This window comes from Trichoderma aggressivum (genome assembly GCF_033847375.1).
Source record: "Trichoderma aggressivum f. europaeum strain CBS 100526 chromosome Unknown scaffold_044, whole genome shotgun sequence".
Classification (NCBI taxonomy): Eukaryota; Fungi; Ascomycota; class Sordariomycetes; order Hypocreales; family Hypocreaceae; genus Trichoderma; species Trichoderma aggressivum.
The window spans coordinates 52,006-76,593 of NW_026946410.1; the positions used below are offsets into that span (position 1 = coordinate 52,006).

Below are 24,588 nucleotides of genomic sequence, written 5' to 3' on the forward strand. Positions count from 1 at the left end.
GTTTACTTGGATCAATTGAACAATTGCATTTCTGACTCCAGCGATAACTCTACTATGATCTTACCACCACCTTTGAACGCCAATATGAAAAGAATTTGTAATGACTTTATTTCATCAAAAAATATTTTCAAGTATATCCAATTTATTACACTTATTAATGCTTTAAATTAAAAAAAAAAAGTATAATTACCGACCCGTGTATTTCTTCTCCACAAACCTACCTATGGTATATACGAGAACCGTAATAGCTGCGCTCATATATATACCCACATCACCTCCGTCGCCACCAAACTTGGCTGCAATGGGTCCCACGTACCACGTCTGGCTCATTCCTGGCACGCCTCCTGCCAGGTACCCTGCCAGTAAAGCTGTTATAGCCGCAACTCCCCAAGGGAGTAGATGCGGTTGGTCCCAGGCCTCAAGATCATAGCCATCCTTGCGGCGAAAGACGCGATCCTCAAGTAGCAGTACCATGGTGAAACTCACAGTCCAATACCCCAGCAGTGATACGAAATTGTTGACGACATTGGATAGATTCTGCTGTCCCGCAATTGCTAGCACCGCCACTACAATGGCAAAAGCCAGAGACCAGACGAAGCGAGGCACGGCGTGAAAGTAATCACCTAGAAGCTGCATACTTAGGCCAGACGAGTAGTTGATGGCAATGTTGTTGCCGAGGACCGAAAAGGTAAGCAGCACGAGGCAGAAACGGGACCAAGCTTGTGGGTGGTAGATTTCGCTAATGAGGCCTCCCAGGCCGTGGTTCGTGTAGGCATCGGCGTATGGGGGGTAGGCGACCGTAACAGCGGCGTTTCCAAGGCAGCAACCGATAGTGACGGAAAAGGTGGTGGGGATAACGATGCCCCAGAAGGTGAGGAAGAAAGTCTTCCAAGCTGGAGTACTAGCGGGAAAGTTGCAATAATAATCCGCAGCGATGGAACACCAGCCCGATGCATTGGCTAGCAATGCTGAGTTAGGCTATGCATAAGGAGGGGATGGGCTCAATAACTTACAAAAGTTGATCGCGACAATGGTGAGAAATGTTCCGGAGTATACTAAGCCTGAGTTGCCATCCTCTCCCGGAAAATCGGTTTTCACATGAGGTGTCGCCTGTCCAATGAGAACGCAGATGAGGATAAACGTGTAGATCCACGAGTATTTTTCGAAAGTATGAATCAGTCTGAAGCCAAAGATGGATACCACATAAGATATGATGGCAATAATGACGATGCCAACAGTGATACTCATGGTATAGCCTGAGACAGCGCTGAGTATCTGGCCAACAACGACATAATTGACGACCGCAAAGCCGCCACCCACGACGATGTTGAGGACGCTACACAGTTTGGCGCCCCAGAAACCAAAAGAGTATCGTGATGTGGCGATTTGCCTCATGCCAAGCTGCCTTTATTAGAACTATATTTGGAGGACATGATCCGGATCGATGTTGTCTTACCTTTGGTCCTAGTGTGCCCGTCGTCGCCGTCATCAACGCACCCAGTATAATGCCAATAATCGAGGCCGCAATTGACTGCTTCAGGGAGAGGCCAAACTCTGGTCCCAGCAACCCCAAGGGCAAAACACCAACATGAATGTTGAGCGACCACCACATGAGAAAGATGTTCCATACCGACGGTGAACGCTTCTCCTCCTCTGGAATCCGATCCACGCCCTGTGTCTCGACGCCTAGTTTACGATCGAGCCATGATTCGAAAGCGTTCAAGTACCGCAAGATGGCCCAGTGTGCCTGCAATTTATGTACGCGATCCGCCGAGAGAACGATGGTTTGACCTGTTTCGACGTCGGATTGAACGATGCCTTCGGGAGTAGGAGGCCCCGATTCGAGATCGCGCTTCTCTATCGACATGGCGATGAAATTGATGGCTTGAGCGACTTGAAGGAAGGACAAAGCAACCAATACCGATATGGTTTCACATCACACGACAGCAACGCCGACATGTGGACAAGGGGGGAAAGGGGAATAAAGTCGTGCGCAACATACCTTTAGAAGGATTATTTCCTTTTTCTTCTTCTTATCTCCTTTACATCATCTTATCATCAGTCAGTTTCCAGACGTAAAAAATCCATATGCCGTCTTTTCCGTCCATTCCAGTGTACGTAGATGAGTGATAAGAAACGGTGTTCTGTAATTGGCTCGCATTGAGGACTGGGGTGGATTAGCTTCCCGATATGGATATCCACCTTGCCCTTCTAGTGGCGACGTTCCGGGTTTATTGGAATTTTTGGCACTCTAGTCATGGCTTTCGGCCCTTGTATCTCGCAAGAGGGTGCTGTAACCAACTTAACGCTGCTCTGCTACAATATAGATAACTTCATGTATCTGGCTTGTACTCATACGAGTTACAGCCGATGATTTAGCTTCATATTGACTTATATGTATGCATCAATATGTGAAACCATTGCCACAATCTATACCGAAGGACTCCACCGCTAGTGTAGTCCACAATGCCCATCTCTACAGTATGGTCTGGGCCATCCCCTGGCAGAGTGTGGTAATACTCGCTTCGCATTAGAACTCTCCCGAAAATAGTTCTTTCGGCCATGGCCTTGGTTAGCTGCCCTTTGGAAGAATACGGGCCTCTTTTTATACAAACTAGGTGCATCTTACGCGATGACGGAAAAGATGGAAGGCTCTTTGAGAAATTATCTTGCTGCCAGTCTATATTATTCTATGCTCGAACACTAAAGTGCCAACGTCGTAATCTGACCTCATTCATTGCGTAACAAACTTCGTACAAGAGTGACCTCTCACACAACACTGCATTATTCACTCAGCTACTCAGCTTTCTTAGATGCCTTAGTTCGAAGCTTCATCATTCCAAATACTAGTGCGTACCCGGAAATAGCGAAAATCACCGAAATTCCGATATCTCTCCAGCCGTAGAAGTAGTGGTTAATATTAAGCGTCGTCAGAAAGTCGCTGCCATTTTTAAACTCGCAAACTCGGCAGCCTGAGGTGGCATCTGGGTTTGTCAGGTTGATCCGCCAACCGTCCCCGGCAATGTAGTCCCGGAGATATTCGGCACATGTTCCATTAGCCGGGTCAAAGAGGGCAAATTCTTCTTCCTTACAGGTAACTTTGGAACCCCAGATGCCAAAGGTTAGCATGCCGGAGACAACGTAGTTAAAAGGGTTCATCCAGTAAAGCCAGTACTTCCAGAAGACGTTCAACTGTCTATAAGGCACAAAGATTCCGCAAAACAGGGTCAGTATACTGATAATGAGGGGATTAACTAGAGCCGCGAAAGTTGGATTGGGTGCATAGGCGGCGACGAATTGACCAATTCCCGTGTAGATGAATTCATATATCAGCATAATGAAGAAGATTGCACCTGAACGGTTCGAGTTATCATTCAGGCGTGCGCTGTAGTACCAGCAAGCGAAATAGAGAACTGCGCACACGCAGAGATAGGGAAACTCAGACACAATTAGACCAACAACGAAAGAAACCCAGGAGTACATCTTTGACTTTTTCTCACGTGCGTCATAGATGTCGCGTCTTTGGATGAAAAGCGGTTGAAGCTGATTGATCACTCCAGGAGCAACGAAAACGAAGTTGAAAGTTGTGAACATCTTAAGCTCTAGGTCGGAAACGCCGTGGCCAACTCTCCAGAATGAGAATCCATTTAACAATGCAGAAATAACGTGCAATGAGAATTTATTATTGACGTAATTGGTGTTTCGGAATAGGGCAATATTCATTCTCTGTGTCACAATCCTGATTTGTTCCCACAACGGCATTGAGAATTCATAGCCATCATCAACAGCCCCAGGTGGGTTGGCGGCAGCTTCAAAGATCATGTTGTCAAGTTTAGCCATCATTTGTCCATATTCGGAAGATTCGAGCCAAGTTTGATGCCAGTCTGTGTCTTTGACGCTTTCAATGCCCCCAGTGACGACGTCTATCATGAACTCGGCAGGATTGGCCTCGATAGGACATACAGCACCGTACTGTCTAAAATAACTCTTAATAGTCTTTGCGTTGTCCCCGATGTCCCCAAAATAGACTGTTTTGCCTCCGCGTGCTAGAAGCAGAAGAGTATCAAACTGTGCAAATAATTGAGCCGACGGCTGATGAATTGTTACCAGCACAGCTTGACCAACATCGGCTAATTTGCGTAGGAAACGAACAGTATTGTATGCTGACTGTCCGTCCAGGCCAGACGTGGGTTCGTCAAGGAAAATTAAGATACTTGGCTTAGACACAAGTTCAACACCAATCGTAACACGCTTTCTCTGCTCCACACTGAGTCCATTTCCAATTGTGCCAATGAGCGTATCGGCTAAATCGTGTAGTTCCAGAAGATTAATGATCGTTTCGACATATTTGAGCTTTTCCTCCCTCGGAACAGTTCGGGGCTGCCGTAATAGGGCGGAAAATTCAAGAGCTTCGCGAACTGTGGCAAAAGGTTCATGGACATCCAGTTGCTCACAATATCCAGCCATTCTTTGAAAAGAAACGGGCAGAGGGCGGCCGTCGACCAAAATGCTACCTTTAATAGTGCCGTCCGTTTTCCGCTGAGCGAGGACATCGAGCAAGGTAGTCTTACCTGCGCCAGAGGAACCCATGAGTGCTCCAAGCATACCTGGTTTAACCCATCCGTGGATGTTATCCAAGAGCACACGATCGCCTGATGGTGTTTTGACGGTGTACGTGAGGTTCTTCCAGGTAAAGATGGATGTGTTGCGGACCAAATTGTCATCCGCCTGCTCCATTACATTCTCAGAGGCAGCGTCTTTAGCTCGTTCCGTCATTTGATTCTGTGACTCCTCGTCGAAAGAAGTATGTCGTTTCTGGAGCTTTTCGCGAGGAATCAGCAGCGAAGCGCCGCCACCGCCAGCTTTCCAAAAGCACGTGCAAACGATAGTAATGACGGCGAAAAATCCCCACCAACCCCATACAACACCGTAGTTCCTCCAGAGCTGAGAATGCTTGTAATGCAGTGAGGAAAGATACTGGTCACCTGTCACAAAATCCGCGCTTGGCAAAGCACCGCCGACTCCGGTACAGGCTCTGTTGGCAGAATCAACATTTTCGTACCCTGGTCCACTCGGAACAAGGTTGTTGCCCACACAGGGAATATGCTGGTCGTGGAATTCGTTTGATAGTGCCGCTTGGAATGCATAGGCAAATGGGTTGACGTAGTATAGCTCCAGGAACCAGTTTTTCATCTTGGGTTTCGGGATCATATATCCAGCGTACATGACGATTCCCTTGATAGCTGTACCCGAGATCTTAGAAGCGGCCTCAAAAGTACTGAATGCGGCACCAATGCATCTAAATAAGGTCGTGACACACTTTGATTTATCAGTTAAAGTTACGATAAGCCGCTCGCAATAGGTTTCACTCACCAGTGTAGTTATGAACAGAATGGCCCAGAAGGTAAAGAACGCTGCGGCGGTGGCCTTGAGTCCGGCCATCCAGTATATCACAACAGTGAAAATCGTGCACTGTAACAATAAAACTGGAAAATCCGCAGTGATCTGCGCCAGGCAAAAAGCCGCAGGATGATAGAATCCGAAGGACTTCTGTTTCACCAAGACAGGTCGTCCCTTGAATGACTCTGTGACTTCAGACATGGCAACAATGCAATTATATAAGAGAGAGAAGAAGACGGCGCCACCCTTAGTAAAAAGACCGGCAGAGGTAGCAGGAGAGTTATAGAAGCAGGCACCAGCGATCAAAGACATAGCGAGCGACAGAACTTGTTTGATCAAAAATGTCGACTTTTCACCCCATAGAATCTGATATTGACGGATGGTACAAGCCTTGAGTTGCGTCATAAAGCTCGTCGTGAGGACAGATTTTTTCGGTAAATGCTTATTTTTCTCAAAGGCGACGGATTCCTTGAATGATTGAGTTCGGTCGCGGGCAACATCGGTGTTGGGGTAGTTGTATTCTGACACCATGGAGCCATGGATTGAGGACTGGTTGTACTCCACCAAAATGGCATCGGCATTTCTTGGAAACTTTTTTTCGAAGCTAGGTCGGATTTTTCGCTCGGTGGGCACCGTTACGCCAGTCAGGAAATCGCCTTGATTTTGTCAGCATTACCCTTACTGTGAACATCGATAGGGATAGGAAGTTGGATACCAATGTTAGCGCCTTCAGTATACACAAACCCAAGGTCTTCCATAAACGGCTTTGCTGCGGCAGAAGGTCCATAGAATATCTGTTTTCCCTCGTCCAGAACCAAAACTTTATCAAAAAGATTATAGATGCCGTTTCCCGCCTGGTATAGGGTGACGACAGTCGAGAGACCCTGGATATTGGTCATGGCTCGAAGAGCCTTGGCCCACTCCAACGCCGTGCTTGCATCAAGGCCACGCGTGCTGTTATCCCAGCAGAATATCGATCCTCGGGTAGCCAGACATTCGATAATTGATACACGTTTCCGCTCGCCACCGGACACACCGCGCACGTACTCATTTCCGACTTTCGTCTCAAATGTATGCGCAATTCCCATGGACTCGAGAAGAAATTGTTTCGTCTCGGCCACATAACTTTGATTTGACTCGGTACCGTCTGGGAGATGAGAAGGAACTTTGAGCTGAGTAGCAAAATCCATTGTCTGTCCGACCGTCAATCGTGGATAGAAGAGCTCCTCTTCTGTATTCATCACAATCTGGGCTCGATACTGAGCAGCTTCTTGCTCAGTCATGTTTCCGAACCGCACATCGCCTGTAATGTTGTGGTATCCTTCACGACGGTTGGAAAGCATTTTGAGGAGGGTGGTACATCCGGATCCAGGGCGGCCTAGGACCAATAGCATTTCTCCTGGCTTCACACAGCCATGACTGTCCTTCAAAATACATTTCATTGGTGGCTTCTGGCGCCAGTCTTTGATGAGTTGAGGTATGTTATATTGAGAGAACTGATTCTCCTTGACGGACGCCGAAGCAGCGGGGACTTCCACTGTAAGGTTCTCCCAAGTGACACCGAGCTCGCGTTTCTTGAAGCCTGCTGCAGTTTCACGCTCTTGTTGTTGAATCAGCTGGGGTGTCATACTCCATTCGGCGCCCTTGCTTGGAGGATATGTGATCCCCACATGGCGAAAAGCGAGAGTTTCCGCACTGGAGGCTTCCCGCATTTTGCGAAGAGGAACAGGTGCGGTTCCATATCCTTTTTCTTCTGGTAAACCAGGTTCAGAGTCGTCGGTAAAATCGTTATATTCCATGGCGGCTGTATCTTCACTGACTTAGAAGATGTAAACAAACGACTTTTATGTCCAATGAATGTGACCTAATTGGATAGGGGAGACCAAGCATATTATATCTTGATCCTAGACGGGGCCGGAATATCCGGTATGTGATATCAGGTATGCGTTCATCTGGATCTTTCATTGAGTCAAGTATCACAAGTGGAGCGAGATAGTGGTGGATAGGAAGTTTTATTTTTATCTTAATCTCTCGTACACGTCATGCAATTGTATCCATCCATTGACAGTCATACATGGTCAGGGGGGATTCAATTGTTATCGGATGACGCAATAAAAGCTCTAGACCATCTTCTAAGCCCCCTATCGAAGTTGGTGATCATTAGTAAAATCGTGCTCTTTCGGTATCCCCATTCTTCTTACATTTGTGAAGTTAATGCAGCTCCAATGTACTCTTCATGAACTCAAGTAGTACACTTGCAAATTACAAGCATTTGGATCATTCACGACAATCAAACTAATGAAACAAGACAAATCATGAACATATAGTAAAATACCCAAAGGCTGAGGCGTAGCCTTCCTCTCAACCAGCTATGACTGACCAATCCACAACGTCGGATAGATTGTGTGCCGAAATCCTAACGTTTCCAGTTCTCTAGTATTGTGTTCTCACCAATCCCTATCTCTGCGTTCCTCGGTTGCCCACTTATACGCTCCTCGGTATTTGCAAGGTCGGCATTTGTGGGTACCAAGTGCACCGGGACGGCCGGGTGCAGATTTCCATGGGCTCAAGCGGAACCGGACAAGGAGACTCCTCGGGAACCCTCAACGTCGGCCACGATCTGTTTGGTGAGATGAATGCCCAAAGATAGAGAAAGAATTTCTCTCCTTAAACGAGGATGACTAACAAACAGGCGTATTTCCGTCTTCATCCAGTCCTCACTGGATTATGTGTGTAGACATATACTATCTACCGCCTCATGTATCCTCTTTCATCAACTTCTTTTATGCAACATAAAACCTATCTCTATTATATGAACAATATTTTGGAAAAGGCTGAAGCATTTAGGACTACAGGCGTTTTGCTTTCGGCACCAAAGACTCAGGGGAAAAGTTCCATAGGCTAGTGTACTCCATACCATAAGAAAGTCTAGGGGGGGTTAGTGGGAGAGCCGGAATCGGAATAAAATGTTTGGGCCGCCGGAATCGGGGTTTTCCTTTATATACGGAGTACCAACCCCTTATTTGCCAATTTACTTGCTATTTCGTTACAATGTGAACCCCTTACATAAACCAAGCTCCCTTGACACACCGACGGCATGGTCGGGCATCTGTAAAGGACCGAATTTCTCTAGATTATAGCTTAGTTTTCTCAGGGGACAAATCTTCATACCTAGGTTTATGTCAGCGTCACTGTTAGGTTGGCAGAGAGAGAGTGGGTATCACATAGCTGGCAGATTGGTTTCTGAATTCTAATGTGATCGTCAGTGTTATCAGCCAGCTATCTCAGCTGAGTAAACGAGTGATTAAAAGGAACTTAGACTTAGTTGCTTTAGAAGAAATTGGGTGAAGTTAATTTGGCTGTATTCCGGGTAATTGAAATGAAATAAGTCGACCGAACTCGAACCAAGTTCTATGGCCCGGAACATATGGGTTTTCTATGAGAGTGTCTACCCTGAACCAGCGTTGTCAAGGCGATGAGAGTTGGCACGTGTGCTTAGGTATTTGGCAAAATAGGCATCAAATCTGCTGTTTTTATATTCCCATATATCTCTTTTCGTGGGTTGTGATATCCTTCTTCCTAAGAAGATTCCTAAAGTTAAATGGGATGGTAAGAAGGAATATCCTTCAATGCAGATCTCGCCTGTCTGAGTTCCCTATTGGACGGAACAGTTGATACCCGACCAGCCTTTTGGTGTCGGCAGCGAGTCCTTGATTCCCTCTTCCTCAGCATTCATTGATTGTTCGTCTGGGTAACTTTCCATGTTTGTATCTCGGAATGGAACAAAATGTCAATTTGTAACACTAAACCCCAGTGTACACACCCCTTTCCTTAGGAGTGCAAATAGCCCAGGCGACGGTTCCGAGTGCCGTCAGCTCCAGGACACCAAAGACAATCACTGCCTACCAAGAATAACGCATCTGTATACACATGGCAGAAAAGCTGCCTACAGTGCGTGTAAGAGTGTCGTCGCTGGTGCGTGTGCAGACGTAGGACAGCATGTCGTAGTGCTCTAGCTTATTGAGGTCATCCGCATTGTACAAAATACCAGCCGTCAGCCAGAGGATAATAGCAATAGGGTGGCTGGACACGCGCTTTCCTCCAGGAGAGCGCTTCGGGCGTACCAGACCCAGCAGTGGACCGCCGTCGCACCGATACTTTCTGTACCGTCAGGAAGACTTGTGCCGACTATAAGAGCGTTCCATTCTAGTTAGCTGCAATATCGATTGAGAAAGTCCACCGGTCTTTATCGGCGCAAATCAATGCTTATGATTGCGTCATTGCTCAACTCGAAGCTGGGTCAGTGGCCTCTTGGCGGTCTCCCTTCCTGCTAGTTAGCTTGGTTGGTACACTCTACGTTAGCATGCTAACTTAGACAATAGCAACAAAGCGGGTATCAGGGCTCTCCTAAGGGATATGTCATTCCCCAACACGAGAGGGTTCAGTTTCAGTGCTTTCCTCGATGGCTTCCTCTTCGACGTAGACCTCATTAGCGGTATCCCGAAGGTGTTGCTAAAGCCCATTAGGACAGCAATTAAAGAAGGAATCGAGGTAAGCAAGGATATCTTAGCTTCCTTCGGACCATAAGTAGAGAGAGGTGAGCTGGAGGAGAAAGGTTAACCCTTGGATACAGGCAGCCATCGATTCCGCCATCCAGCCAGCAATTGATGCGAACCTCGATATTCTCACAGACGCTAGCCCCGTTGTGAATAGTTTGCGAGATGTCCAGAACTCTCTGAAGGCGGTGCTCTTTAGCTGGAACGACCGGGGCGTTGACGACTCAACATTGAACCGCGTCACCCCCGGTGGCTTTTTTCCAACAGGGTTCCTTCCTCGAGCCTCTATCGAGCAATGAAGAGATGATTTCAACCGCTGCCACTGACATCTTCAAGCAAACAGTAGATTCCAAACACACCAATGGTCAACAAAGGCTGCGTGCGCAGTCGCAAGCCTCCTTAGTTTACTGATCTGCTACCACCAGAATGCACGTCTTCTTGCCGGCTTGTGGATGGGCCAAGATGTTGGAATCATCATCAGTGAGCTAATAAGTTTAAACTAGCATGGGTTCAGATGTAATTGTGAATTATAGTCGCCACTAACGATTACGGTAGGTGTTCTGCGATCGATCGGAAGGTACTGCAGGCGGTGGCAACTGTGCTACTAATGGCTGCAGCGAGATTAGATTCATGGGCAATGTCAATGGTGTAAGTTATTTTTCTCATCCCGTTGTTTTCTTCTGAAAAAAGTGAAAATGTCGTGGTCTAATCTGCGGATGATATTAGAGGAATGTCCCTGTATGTCTCAATGTCGGCACCGGCAAGCATCTTCCGCAAGCCCTGGTCTTTGGTCAGCTACAAAAGTTTGGTCTCAACATCCAAGACATTTCACTGCATGCAGTGACTGCCACATCTACTATCATATTCCATCTTCTCCTCTTTAACCTATCCTTAATAATGTGCTAATATATTGGCTCAGGCGGCATGTTTCGATGCTGGCGGCTCAGGCATATTTCCACCTGGTGACAGTGACATCGTAGCATTCGACTTTTCTCATTGCAAATTCCCGTTCAAAAAAATGGATAATAGACAATAAGGCTTCATCTCCCAGAATTAGTTACTCCCCTTATCTCTTTTTAGCCTTTTTAGCAATCAGTCGATCAAACAGCATGCTCAAAGCATGTAACATTTCACATAATCTGTATCTGCGGTTGCATCCTAGACTTTTAGACCTCCATCTTAGATTATAGGTTTTAGAAATACGACCTCTGGATGGCTGTTGTTCGTGTCAGTGATCGGAGACTGTGTAGTTTATTAGATACGAAGGAATTGAACATTACTCAAACATCGTCTTCATTATTGTAACAAGTTTCTTGGAACCGATTCTCTTTGACACCGTCAAACTTACCATCGCACGGCAACTTGGCCGACCTAGTTTCGCACGTCAATAATAGGAGAGTAAGTAGAATGGACTGGAGCCAAGTCCATACGTACAGTTCTAGCCCTGTGTGTATAATTCTCCGTGGACTGTGTGATATCTCAAGCTCCTCTTACTCTACACTGTTGGCACACTTTGAATAATGATTACCAGTTAAGGCCTTTCTGATCGTTATAGGAAGGATACACTGAGATTCATAGACTGATCGCGCTGTCTAGAGTATGTGGTCAACAATACTAATTTCTTAGACTCACGCTATGGCGGGGTTGTTCTCTTTCTCTCTCAACGTTGAATAATAATAATTTTGCTCCATGGTCTCCAAAAAACTTCCGCTGGCATCTGTTCGAGAATTTGATGTTAAAGCAGGCGCAAACGGAATCACCGTTTGTGAAATTGCTTATATTCTTCTTGATTGTCGATTAAAATTGCGTAACTAGATTCCCATTACAGTTTTTAATGCATTCCTCGTTGATCCTACCCTCTGTCTCCTCTTTACCCTCTTTTCCCTCTAGCGATATCCGTCACTTGATTTGGCAGCTGGACAGTTAATCTCATCAATTTCAACCTCATTACAAGGTAATGCGCCTGCCTCCCACGATCTTTACCCCCCTTCCCTCATTATTGATTAGCAAAGTAGTTGATGTATAATAATTGCTGCAGATGCTAGCAGTCTATCACGTAGTGTTATAACATCTGACTTATATCTTGATAGCGTGTACTATGTATCAAAAATATTACCTCAATCTGCCATTCTTGGATGTTCGTTTTTGTTAAATAGATCACCCAGCAAATGCTGATCATAACTCGGCTGCAGCGGCTTCGTTCCCTCTTTTCCCCCACATTCAATAACGACGATGGGCCACTTTCTTTTTGCAAGCCTACTTCACCTCTGTTATCTAGACGCCGAAAATGGTGTAGGTAGGTTGTTATGAAATAACACCTTAATAGACCGGACTTGCTAGCGTGTTCCCAATAGCACAAAGTCGAATATTGAGGTCACAGCTGTCAGCGCTTAACAGCAAAGCCCACAACAGCTTGTATGTCGTCTTCAAGAAGCGGAAAAAAGCATACTATTATTAACCAGTGACTGGGAACTGAACAATGGCCACTATAAAAGGTGATCAAGCGACGAGTGACCAAACACCAAGTAGATCAATGATTAGGTCGGAGGGAGAGAAGACGCACAAAGTATGGAAGTACTATGACTACTGTCCAATTTGGTAACACCAAATGTAACGGAAGGAAAGGAGGTATTGTAACTGCCATGCAAATCTTGGTGGTGCGCTTAGGTGGTCTCAAGCTTCATATAGAACGCTTCTAGCATGAGCGGGTAGGGTTCATACACCGCCAAAGATTACAAACAGTGGATACGATAAGTACGTGGAATGATATATCAGGGAGTCTAAAAATAAGCTTCTATAAAAGTTTTTCCCGTGCTTCTTAGCCGAAATGCGAAATGTTGAAGTGGCTCTGGTAAGAGAGGGTTGAACACGTCGGCATGTAGTATATATCCCCCTGTCATACCCGGGAGCAGTACCCTCAATTACGACATCAGCCTCCTTTACTTGCTTTCCCGTGCAACTCTCATTGGTGAAGCTAATTCTATGACTGACTCAAATAAATCACCGTTGTAAAGTGGAAAGGTTCGCCGGTTGCCGGGGGCGCTGGTGGTTTTTATTCATGATACCAGGGGGTAAGGATACAGAAAGACGGCATGATGTTATAATAATAACTTAGATAGCAAATGACGAGCAATTGCAGCACCTCCTGGGGTCCTTGGTTATAGTGTACTGGGCATCTTACGGGTGCATCTGTGAAGGCGGTGACCCATGCTTAGGAGAGCACACCTGTATAATAAGCATGTACTCTGTACACAGCGGCGTAAAACAACCAAGAGGCGGCCAGATAAAGAGAGGCCACTGCACGCCACCGAGTAAATAAGCTGTAAATTTGGAGACGGGAACCAGAACCCTAAGCGGGTTAGCCAATGGATTAGCCAGCGGCGTACTCCGTAGTGATTTTCGTATCAATGGTTAGCTGACATAGTAGAGATAGGCGGGTCTCTCGGTTACAGGAATTCTCGCTGTCCGGACGGTGCCGAATTACGAAAGTGGAAATTATAGTTGCTTCCAGAAAGGGGTTTTGGTGTAACAACCTCTCGTTGTTGACCCATCACTACATTGTGAAAAAACTCCTACGTGGGTCGTAAAACTGTCGAGTAGGGATTGCTTGAAAACAGAGTTGATGTTACCGGCTAGAATAGCTAAAGAAACGGGAGCGATACCGCATGAAGCCAAGCAGGGTTATGTGAGATCACTAATCACTACCTACTAGCAGAGAACAAAGCAGATGCCACTCTTCACGATTACAAAGTAGAAACGGTACCGAATTTAAAGGCTGATCATGGCTATCTAAATACACTGTATGGTTAACTAAATTACCTCCATGAGCGGTTAAAAAACTTAAATCAGCCTACATGATGTCACTCTGCAGGTCCTCGATATGGCCAGTGATATCTCCAGGTGGTATCACGGCTACCCATTGGTTCCATGATCAGCATTACCGTTTATGACAAGGGGGGGTTCAAAGGATATAATACTGTTCCTCTCAGGAAATGTTGGTGGGTACTCTGTACTGTCAATGGTTTTAGGCGGTATGGCACTAAGATTGATACGATAGACGACAACGGGATGGTCCCATTAGGTGCTGCTGCTCACGAATATCTGGAATTGGTCCATGTTCTCTCACACGCCGTAAATTTGGACGCAACTTAAAAGGTGACCATCGAATAGCATTTGGTTAGTACATTATTCTTTCATCATTATTTCGCCGGCTTCTTATTGATTTGCTAATGTGATGTCGGCTGTGGCAAAGTGCTCTAATATAATTTGTTTACCAACCTTTGTTAAGCATAACAACGCCGCTTGTCAACAATTCTGGCGCCTGTAGGCAGCCCTAATACAAAAGTCGTCGCCGTCCACTCCATAACTGCATTGCATACCAGATGAATACGAGAATTTCGATACTCCACTGCATATCCAAAAAGGTTCCAGCTCGTTTTTTGAGTAATATTTACAACTACGGCATAGTATTGACAAGTTTATCGGGTTACTGTTTCACTTAACCAAGCGCTAATATCAATGTATCCCTAGCGTGAGGGAGCAAAGACCACGGGGATTACGTTCATAGTTACGTGTGCAAAAGAGGCGCAGACTCATTGGTGGATATTGTTGGTCCATATCTTTCATGTTGAAGTTATCACACCTTATGTGTTGGTTGTGAAGGATCAAACTGGAAAGAAAGACTATGGGAGGGTTGCAAGTCTCTTCTTACCGACATTCCTTACTGCAGTTAATTGCTCCACCAACTCGAATGGTAAGGTTGTATCTCGTATTGGCTTTGCCGCTGCCTCTAGAAAAGCAAGCCACTTTGGCTTATATATAATATCTCGTAGAAGTTGTCGAAACGTTATACTGTAAGACATTTGCACGCTAGCAGCCAGTACGTCTCAAGAAGGAAAAGAGAATTCAGGCAACATTTACATCTTAACATGCGTGCCGGATGGAGAGTAGCTATTATAGAAGGGCATGTCGCTCGAGGGGTCACCCTTTTCAAGTTTCCAGACCGAGAAAAGTGGCACTACAGATGGCGACAGCTTAAAATACCGCTGGCGGTAGTAAGCTTCTTACTTGTGTACGGAATTATCGTCTATACAGCCACGCTCTACACAGCCGACGTGACTTTGCCATCGCCGTAAGTCATCTCTTTTTAGTTCTTAACATCACTGATAGTATTATGATGCCAAATGAGAATGCAACTGATTTACTATGGTCAATTAGATTATGCTTCGGAGACGGAACGCCTGCAAATTGGACAGATATGTCATACCTAGCGAAACACCTATGGAGACCATACTTGCACAACATTGCTTCCAAATCATTTATTGCCGACAATGGCGAGTATTACAAGATTCCAAGCCATTCCTATCGATGGACAGAGACATTCGGCAAGAAACTCATTATCCTTGACGTCGATAGTCGGCCGAATACAAACACTGGCGAGATTTTGAATGAGGAGAAGCCAGACCTGTCCAAGATAACAGGTCGGACTGCGGGATTTATGAATCATTATCTCTATTGTATGGTATACCTTATCTATTTGTTTTTCATTCTTCAGTCCATATTAACAAAGAGATTCCGCCGCAGCAATGATCCATGGATACGACTACCGACTCGTGCGAGCCCCTAATTACAACGATCGTCACGGTACCTGGGTGAAAGTCCCTATGATAAAAGAAGCTCTCAAATCCCACCATGTTGTAGTTTTTCTCGACGCAGATGCTGAGTTTGTTCACCCTCATCTCCCACTTGAATGGTTGATGAGTTTTTGGAACATAACGCCACGGACGCTTGTCGCCATGGCTGAGGATCCTGACGAGAACTACAACAAAGATGACAAGGGCCGACTGCTTTGGAATACCGGGTTCATTATTGCACAACAGAGCAATCGTACACAAAAAATGTTCGATGCCTGGGAAAACTGCCCGACTGGCGATCGCTACCCCGGGTGCGATCGTTGGTTAAAAGAATGGGCACATGAGCAAGCGGCATTCGGATATCACCTTCGTTATGATTACAACGGACCGGAAGAATTACGCACCATTCCCTGCGATCAAGGGAATGGAGCGCCATACATCGGGAACGACAAATGCCGCGGTGTGTTTGTCCGTCACCACTGGTGGGAAAAGGACCGTACCATTCAGAGTTTGTATGACTCGATTCTCAACCTATTTGTTCGGAGACTCTATGGCCAATTTCATGAAGAAAAGAGCCGCTACTTTCTGGATGCCAGCAAATATCAGTATCCGATAGATGATCTAATTATATAGCATCCCTCTCATGATCTTTACGTGTGGAGTAAACATGTGGATTTATCTGCATTTATACTCTCCTATGGAGATCAACTTGCAGTTTATTTTGTTTCATGGTTATACTTGGCAAGGCAATGTTTCTTTTGTGGCAATAGCATATTATAAAAGCCTGTTTGTAACAGTAAGGTACATTGTTATTTAGTCTTTTGCTACAACTCATCTCTTCCATTCTCCCCTTTTTTATTAACCCCATTCTCCAATCCTTTCTTAACAATGGAGCTTAAGATCTCATAGACGACTTGTGCTGCTGCTAATGCGGTCTCTTCACCTCTTCCCTGGTATGCCGGACTAACTTCGACTATGTCAGCACCAACAATATTCAAGCCCTCGATGCCTCTCAAAATCCTGATAAGCTCTCGGGTAGTCCAACCACCGGGCTCTGGGGTTCCAGTACCAGGTGCGAAAGCAACATCCAATACGTCGATGTCAACCGACAGATAGACAGGGTCTTCAGTTCCTAACACCGACATGATACCATCAATGATACCTTTGGTGCCAATATCATCAATTTCGTCAGCGGCAAAGCGAACCCAGTTCTGGGCGGTATCGGACTCGTGATCTGCCCAATCCGTTCCGCTGAGACGGGTGCGTAGGCCAGCATGAACAGATTGGCCGGTTGAGGAATTAGATAGCAGACCTTCTTGGTTAGCCATCCAGAACATTGAACCATGTGTGAAGTGCGTTGAGCCCCAGGCGGATGGGTATGCAGCAGGATCCCAAGTGTCCAGATGAGCTGTCGTGTTTTTTTTTAGCGTTTGCTCATTATTTTGGAGATTATGGGGGATACACATACCGTCAAAGTGAAGCACACGAACAGGCTTGCCATAAATCTCATTCAAGGACCTTAAAGCGGGAAGCGCTAAACTGTGATCACCACCAAGAGTGATGAGCTTCGGTTTACCTTGACTCAAGGAGCTTATAGGCCGACCTCTGCCAAGATTCTTGAATGCCTGTGTCATTTGCTCTATTGCAATATTATTATCAAAGGGTGTTATGGGAATATCTCCGCAATCGACAATCTTTGCCCAATTTTGATACGGGTTGATGTTGGCACGAGGGTTGAATGCGCGTAACGAAGTCTGGCGCGAAGACGCTTGTCTAATAGCTCTAGGGCCAAATCGGGCGCCTGATAAAGAATGAGTAAGATTCATCGCACAAACAATGTGAAAACTCTCACCTGGTCTGAAAGAAACGGCGTTATCAAAGGGCGCTCCGATGATGGCAATATCATATTTCTCTTGAGGGTTTGTGAGACATTTGACATAGTCCAGGTGAGCAAATGACCCGATGCCATTGAACGACCACTATCCCGTGTGATTAAAAGTTCTTAACATCCAGTTTGACTCAGTACATACCTCGTGCCCCCATTTCGCCTCCAACTCTGCTAATTCTTCGTTACTCCATTCCTTCTCATCGTGATGATCGCCGCAGGCATAACCTGAACTGATAAAGGATAGGAGATGTAACAACGACACAAACTTCATTCTTAGATAAGACTTGCTCAAGGATGCTCGTAAAGAAAGGTGTGATAAGAAACACCATATCCTGCGAATTTGGCCTTTAACATCTCTATTATATAAGGCCGCTCTATCTGAGTTTCCGGGTTCGCCTCCCCCACAATCCCCGCACCCGGCGTTAATGGCGGGGATGTTGTCTAAGTGAGATGCGTTTCAACAAAGCCCGAGATCGGCCAAGAAGAGCCGTCTAGCCCGACCCACCTCCAGGTTGTGTCGTTATCAGTGCGTCGTACTCAGAATATCGACTCTCACCGCGATGAGTGTTTCCCAGATTAACACCTCCAATGCACCTCCGCAGCGCGATGTTATATAGGATGGCTCTCGCAGACTGTATCTTGACATACCTAAGTCAGACCAGTTGTTGGTCATAACGTCTCCAACTTTCCGTTCTCTTTCTCCCTTTCTCACCAATCCTTTTTCATCATCTTTACTCTTCTACAAAATTCATTATTCTAATAGAAGCCAAAGAGTACAAACCATTCTCCGATATGGCTCCAGATAAATCTCACATCCCGGACACCGCGTCCATTTCCCAGTCACACGTGGAAGACAAGTCGCCATACATGCATCCCGACGAACACCTCAAGAAGCGGTTCTCCCTCCTTTCGGTCATCGCATTCGGCTTCACTACCATGAACTCATGGGTAGCATTCGCCTCTGGTGTCGCCGTCCCGCTTTCATGCGGTGGTGGCCCAGGCCTCATCTACGGCCTCATTGCTGCCGCAGTGGTTATGGTCGTCATCAACATTGGCTTCGCAGAGCTTGCTTCTGCATTCCCATCTGCTGGTGGCCAATATCATATTGTCTACATGACTTTTCCGCCGTCTACACGTCGAGTCGCCGCGTTCTTTACGGGATGGACTTCTGTGATTTATATCATGGCGGCGACGGTGTCGTGCAATCTCTTTGTCGCCGGCTCTATCCTCGACGTCGTTAGTCTTTGGAACGAGGCCTACGAAATACAGGCTTGGCATACATATCTATTGCATATTTTTCTCTGTATCATTGCCTTTGTTGTGACGTCTCGATTCCCCGACGCTATAGGCAAGCTGGGCGTGACCATTCTAGTACTTTCTCTTGCTGGGTTCGTCGCCTCCCTGGTAACATTGCTCGCTGTCAAGGATGTCAAACAAAGCGCGGATTTCGTTTTTAGAGACTATCAGAATGTCAGCGGATGGCCAGATGGATGGGCCATCTTCATTGGCATTACAGGCTGCTTATGGGCATATTCTGGAGTTGACGCCGCTACCCACGTCTCTGAAGAAGTACCTAACCCGAGCCGAAATGTCCCTATTGCCATCATTACCACCATGGTTTTGGGTGTCGTCACAGTCCTTGCATGGAACGTTGCGCTCATGTTTGTTATTACGGATCTTCAGGCCCTGATCGAATCCGGGGTTCCGATTTTGGAGGTATACAACCAAGCGCTGAACTCAAAAGTGGCTACAACCATCTGGGCCGTGTATTATATGGTCATGTTCTACGATATCGTCCTCAACCTCTTCATTTTCGCGGGGCGAACAATTTGGTCTCTTTCCCGCGACGGCGGGGTGCCCTACTCCAGCTTCATCTCTCGCCTCAGCTGGGCAAGTCCTGTTCGCGCCACCGCGGTCATGCTGGTCTTGCAGATCATTATCGGGGTCCTCTATGTTGCATCATCTACGGCCTACAGCAGTTTCATCAACCTCACCCTATTTGCGCTCAACATCACTGTTGCATTACCTCAGGCTGCTCTCTTGTTCCGAGGCCGCGGCATTCTTCCCGAGCGAGCCTTTTCTCTGGGCAAGTTTGGCTATATTACCAACGCAGTTGCCACCCTGTTTGTCATTTTCTTCTCAGTCTGTTTCTGCTTTCCCGTGGGTTATCCTGTCACAGCTAGCTCCATGAACTATCTGATTGTAGTTATGGCTGTTGGACTGGCAGTGACAACCCTTGCATGGGTTGCCAACCTGCGGAAAACCTTTACTGGGCCTAGGTTGGACAACTACGAAGGCGAGTCCGTCCATTGACGTTTGGACTAGAACAAACATTTCCTTCTATACGTTTTCGGTTAGATAATGCATTCTAAATTTCCCTTGTGGTTACCCATCTCTCCTCTGCGAGTGCTTAGTAGTGTGCCTCTCACAAAGTATGGATATTTCCAACAACCTCTAAACGTCCCCAAGTTTGTGATTCCCCGCGCTCTTGGCCCACATTTGCCCATGACTCGCTCCAACCTCTTTCCAGCCAATAGACGCCCAATCGCTATCTTCAAATCGTCCGCTAGTAAGATAGCAATCTCGTGCCGCCATTAACGCCGTGCATGAACTCTTTTCGAGACTCAGGATCTCCGCTCTCTTACTACTTCACTTCCTTTTGAGCTTCTCATCCCATCTACTCGCAGTGTACGAGTATATTGTATTGCACAACGTCCCACATTGGAATCTCTTGCCGCCTGTAGCGCCCATCACGCCGACATACGACTCGTCACCATGTCAACTTTGGCCGTTCCGCTAGAGCCCACTCCACAACCGCAGGTCACGCAACGCAAATCGACGAAAAAGGGCGGCTACACGCGACAGCGCCGCGGCTGCTTGACCTGTCGCCAGCGCAAGAAGAAGTGCGACCAGGGTTTGCCCATATGCGGGCACTGCTCACGACTTAACCTTGTTTGCAAGCATGAGAAGCCCCGGCAGCTGTCAAGTGCCTGGAGTGAGGATGCTGCGGGGGAGGATTCTGGGGATTCCCAGGCACAACCGGACTGGGCCTCTCAACGCTCTATTATTTTACAGAGCGATCACATCTCCGAAGTGTTGAGGCTGACCAAGATTTCTGAGCCTCTGGATCTTGTGCGTCTTGACAGCCCGGTTGGTTATGATTGGAGCTCCAGTCGAAGAGCCATGATGCGGTATTACACTTCCACTCTCGCTATCATGCTATCCGCAACCGCAGAAAACAACTGTTTCTTATCCGGTTAGTTCATTTCAGTCGTTGTTTTCATTTTCTAGACATTACTTTCTAATAGTGGACCTAGTCTTATTGCCAATGGCATTCGATTGTCCTGCCCTCCTTGATGCAATGGCTGCATGGTCATCGGCCCACCTTGCCCTTCGAGACCCCAATTTTCACGATGCATCTCTGCAGTATCGTGGGCGGGTGCTATCCAACCTTAGCGCTGCCCTTCATGAAGGTAGTCTTAATGGGGAAATGTGTCTAGCTGTAGCTATGGCCATGTGCTCAATGGAGACTATTTCAGACGCAACCAGCAGTAGTTGGGCACACCATCTGGCAGGTGCCGCAGCGGCTTTGCAGTCCAAGGGTTCCGATATGCAAGTAGGCCCGCTACAATCGTCGCGGTCTGTTTTGAGCGACTACTGGCTAAAGTCGGTTGAAAGAAGGTGGCTCGTGAGGAACTTTGCCTATCATGACATCCTGATGAGCGTTTCACTGGACAGGAGGCCACTGATTACGGGCGATTATTGGATGTCTGCAGACGATGCCATGGCGGATCCCTACTTTGCTTTTGCGTCCAAGATTATGCTATTGATATCTGAAATTAGTGTTTTGAACGCTGATTGCGCGGAATACAAGGCGTCCGTTGGCGGTGACTTGACTTTAAAAGAAGTCGAGTTTGCCCTCATCTTCGAAAAACTACGCTTGGATTGCAACTACCATGCACCACTTCAACGAGCTCACAATATCGCTATTGGACTTCGAGAATGGAAATGTCCAGCCTTTTCCGCCAACACGCCGCTTGCTTTCCTTAGCGAAACATATCGAAGTGCAAGCCTTATATACCTCGATCGTGTCGTACGCCAATACTTCCCACAGCGTGCAGCTGAGATACTACCAGAAGGCATCTCGGTATATGTTGAGTCGGTATGCGACATTGCGCAAAAAGTACCAGAGGGATCTCTGGCCGAGTGTTCGTTGCTTTTCCCTCTTTTTATTGCTGGTGGGGAGGCAGAGGATGTAAGGCATATCGAGTGCATTAGGAGCAGACTTTGCACCATGAACAAATGGAGGCAATTTAGGAATGTTAATGCTTGTAGGGAGGTCTTGGAAGATGTTTGGAAGAAGAGGGATGAATCCAGTGAGACAGAAAGGGTCGATTGGAGGGATATCGTTCGACAACGGGGCTGGCAGCTCGCACTGTCGTAATGGATGATGTCTTGATGTACTTCAATGAGGATCTACGAGCGTAATGGTATTTAACGAATCACGAATGAAGGCGTTATTTCTCATATTCTGCCCCCTGGCGGTTGAATTCAAGGCAAATGCAGAGGAAGCAAAATTCGAGAGACGTTCATCTGTGGCAGAGAGTAACCACCGTTTGACCTTGGCTACGTAGTTTGCGCTTTGGAACGTTTAGCAATTAGAGGATGCCCCACGGAGACAACTGAAAGGTTCGCATAGTGTGTACAGAAGAACAAACCATAATCAACAAGGAAATGGCTGAAGAGAACTGAGAAAGCGGAAGCAATATAAGAGTATCTCATATCGAAGGGATAAGTGTAGACCTGTAGCTGATGTATATTTCTATGCATTTACAATGCAACTTGGATTTCACATGTGGTAATCTTTTTTATATGCCGAGCTTCTGACGCACGCTTCTCCGTCCCTTTACCGTATGCAGATAGTCTATTGTAAAATGCTTACAATACTGTTGTACGCTGCTTTAGGATTGAAGTTGCTGTCGAACAGAAGGGGACTGGAGCCTGAACGCCACGAATCCTATGAATACGTCAAGGAGGTTTTCTATTTAAAATGGTAAAAGTGCGATGTACTCACCTTGTCGCTAATACCCCACACAGTGATCCCCAAGCACTTAGCAACGTTCAAACATCCTCGAACAACTGCGCTGTAATCGTTTGATGGTGCTCCCACGATGTCAAGTTCAGTAATGGCCAGTTCGGTGACGGGCGCTGTAGCTAGCTGCTGAAGTGCAGCTTGTACAGAGGCACCTCCTCCAGCACCGATGTGGGTTTGAGTTCCTGTACAAAGTCCCGTATGTTAGTTCCAAATATTCTGAGCTCTTAACCGCGGGAATGAGGTCAAAGGGGGTTGGGCATTGCTGGCTAACCGATGCCGTCAATTGGTACTCCCTGAGAGATCCATTTATCCACGTAGTATCTCATTAAGTTGACTTTACTAGACCCGGCAACGTCGAGATTGTAATCGTTGATGTAGAGACGACAAGACGGATCAGCTTCTCGAGCAGCACGAAAGGCAATCGAAACGAACTCTTCGCCAAGCAGTCTAGAAAACACAGAAGAGCGTAGTGTTCCATCCTCGTTGAAAATCTCGTTTACTACATCCTATTGATAGGATAAAGTTACACAAATTTAGCAGCCACCCACTAAAAGGAACGAATTGAGATTTCATAACTTACCCAAGCGCGAATCTTTCCTTTATATCTCCCAACAACAGTGAGAACATGAGTACGGATAGCTTGGCGCAAGGTATCTGCATTATTGATATTATTGACCCAGTTAGGTAGTTGTGAGTGCCATATGAGAGTATGTCCACGGATCGTCTTCCCGTTTTGTTGGGCGAAGTTAACGAGGTAATCCGCATCTCCCCAGTTATACTGGCCTTGGTTAGACTCAAGAGACTGCCATTTCATGCTATTCTCTGGCGTCACTTGACCAAGATTAGCCTGGATAATGGCTGCGTTTCGTTCTCGTTGGAGTAGGCCACGGTCAGTCGCAGTGCCGAAATAAACTTTGCCCTTCCTTTTGAAGAGTTGATCAATGCTCACGGAGGCTTGTCGATCCTCTAAATCAGCAATTCTCTCAGTGATATTAACGCGGCGTGCGGCAAGTTCAGGTTCCAATTGGATGAATTCGGTCGGGAGAGCGGCTACCAGAGGCGCCAGAAGGCAAAACATTACATTTGCTTTCATATTTCCTGATATCTGCTGGTTCTATCCCATAGAGTCAGTAGAAAAATAAAGAGCTTCAACATTGTAATTACCACGCAATATACCTGGTTTCGTAGAACAATGGTACCTCACTGGCCGTCTTTCGCTATATGTTACTCTCTGGATTTGTTGGAATGGAATACTATAGTATGACCTATCTCAACAGCGGGGGTCGCAACAATTTATAGCCGCAAGTACATCGGCAATTTTGATACAAATCTTTACCATTGTATGTAATATGAGGAGCTTGCGGATATTTCATCATCTTCGGATATGTGAACCTCTTCTATAGCCGCCCCGGGTAAAGATAAAATGTTACTGTAACTCTCCTATTGAGAAATGGAGCAGAGACTGAAGTGTTCGCTTTATAATAGCAGCAGTTTAACCTTACCTTGGCAGAAGTAAAAGGGTCCAAGATTAGCCCCAGCAACGACTCTAAATGCTTGTTCAACCTTTCCGCCTATGAACCCCCAGGGAAATATTCTGCCGTAATCAACCGCGTAAAGAAGTCAATACAGGACAACTGAATTAACCGTAGTGCCAAGAATATCTTTTAAACATACGATTCGCTAGGGTTACACCGTCGTACTTTTTGTTTTTATTAATCATCCCTGCGGGGTTACATAGCTTGGCATATCAATAAACCACACAGCATGCGTAACTCGGAGATTTATTAACCATAAATACTAGGTATTTTGAATACCCGGATTGAAATGGCAAAATTGATCACATTCTATAATAGCCTCATTGAAGCCTCAACAAATTAATTGACCTTGGACATCCTACCCTGTGTAAAGCCTGAAGAAGTGTAGATCCCTTCCCGCAACTACATAGACACTACCGTGAGATTATCAAATCTTTCTATATGTTGAGGGTCATGGGCCAAATGAGCGGAATACGTGGGG

The 24,588-nt window shown here is 46.3% G+C and overlaps 8 protein-coding genes across 8 annotated transcripts; 4 read left to right on the forward strand and 4 right to left on the reverse strand.

Annotated features, from left to right (window-relative positions):
• Nucleotides 1–186: 186 nt before the first annotated feature.
• Nucleotides 187–1,867, reverse strand: Triagg1_8682 (uncharacterized protein; the record flags this gene model as incomplete). The annotated part of the gene is made up of 3 exons (XM_062903555.1): nucleotides 187–959; nucleotides 1,014–1,401; nucleotides 1,457–1,867. The coding sequence occupies 3 exons, from the start codon at nucleotides 1,865–1,867 to the stop codon at nucleotides 187–189; spliced, it is 1,572 nt and encodes a 523-aa protein (XP_062752318.1).
• Nucleotides 1,868–2,796: 929 nt separating this feature from the next.
• Triagg1_8683 (uncharacterized protein) lies at nucleotides 2,797–7,199 on the reverse strand (the record flags this gene model as incomplete). The annotated part of the gene is made up of 3 exons (XM_062903556.1): nucleotides 2,797–5,319; nucleotides 5,374–6,056; nucleotides 6,116–7,199. The coding sequence occupies 3 exons, from the start codon at nucleotides 7,197–7,199 to the stop codon at nucleotides 2,797–2,799; spliced, it is 4,290 nt and encodes a 1,429-aa protein (XP_062752319.1).
• A 2,463-nt stretch (nucleotides 7,200–9,662) lies between these two features.
• On the forward strand, nucleotides 9,663–10,255 carry Triagg1_8684 (uncharacterized protein; the record flags this gene model as incomplete). Its single annotated transcript, XM_062903557.1, has 3 exons — nucleotides 9,663–9,733; nucleotides 9,783–9,951; nucleotides 10,034–10,255. The coding sequence occupies 3 exons, from the start codon at nucleotides 9,663–9,665 to the stop codon at nucleotides 10,253–10,255; spliced, it is 462 nt and encodes a 153-aa protein (XP_062752320.1).
• A 5,286-nt stretch (nucleotides 10,256–15,541) lies between these two features.
• On the forward strand, nucleotides 15,542–16,222 carry Triagg1_8685 (uncharacterized protein; the record flags this gene model as incomplete). Its single annotated transcript, XM_062903558.1, has 1 exon — nucleotides 15,542–16,222. The coding sequence occupies one exon, from the start codon at nucleotides 15,542–15,544 to the stop codon at nucleotides 16,220–16,222; it is 681 nt and encodes a 226-aa protein (XP_062752321.1).
• Nucleotides 16,223–16,413: 191 nt separating this feature from the next.
• On the reverse strand, nucleotides 16,414–17,748 carry Triagg1_8686 (uncharacterized protein; the record flags this gene model as incomplete). The annotated part of the gene is made up of 3 exons (XM_062903559.1): nucleotides 16,414–17,390; nucleotides 17,442–17,568; nucleotides 17,620–17,748. 3 exons carry the CDS (start codon nucleotides 17,746–17,748, stop codon nucleotides 16,414–16,416), a joined length of 1,233 nt encoding a protein of 410 aa, XP_062752322.1.
• A 521-nt stretch (nucleotides 17,749–18,269) lies between these two features.
• On the forward strand, nucleotides 18,270–19,790 carry Triagg1_8687 (uncharacterized protein; the record flags this gene model as incomplete). The annotated part of the gene is made up of 1 exon (XM_062903561.1): nucleotides 18,270–19,790. One exon carries the CDS (start codon nucleotides 18,270–18,272, stop codon nucleotides 19,788–19,790), a length of 1,521 nt encoding a protein of 506 aa, XP_062752323.1.
• Nucleotides 19,791–20,252: 462 nt separating this feature from the next.
• Triagg1_8688 (transcriptional regulator family: Fungal Specific TF) lies at nucleotides 20,253–21,921 on the forward strand (the record flags this gene model as incomplete). Its single annotated transcript, XM_062903562.1, has 2 exons — nucleotides 20,253–20,733; nucleotides 20,786–21,921. The coding sequence occupies 2 exons, from the start codon at nucleotides 20,253–20,255 to the stop codon at nucleotides 21,919–21,921; spliced, it is 1,617 nt and encodes a 538-aa protein (XP_062752324.1).
• Nucleotides 21,922–22,401: 480 nt separating this feature from the next.
• Triagg1_8689 (CAZyme family GH10) lies at nucleotides 22,402–23,665 on the reverse strand (the record flags this gene model as incomplete). The annotated part of the gene is made up of 4 exons (XM_062903563.1): nucleotides 22,402–22,494; nucleotides 22,552–22,754; nucleotides 22,844–23,078; nucleotides 23,153–23,665. The coding sequence occupies 4 exons, from the start codon at nucleotides 23,663–23,665 to the stop codon at nucleotides 22,402–22,404; spliced, it is 1,044 nt and encodes a 347-aa protein (XP_062752325.1).
• Nucleotides 23,666–24,588: the final 923 nt, after the last annotated feature.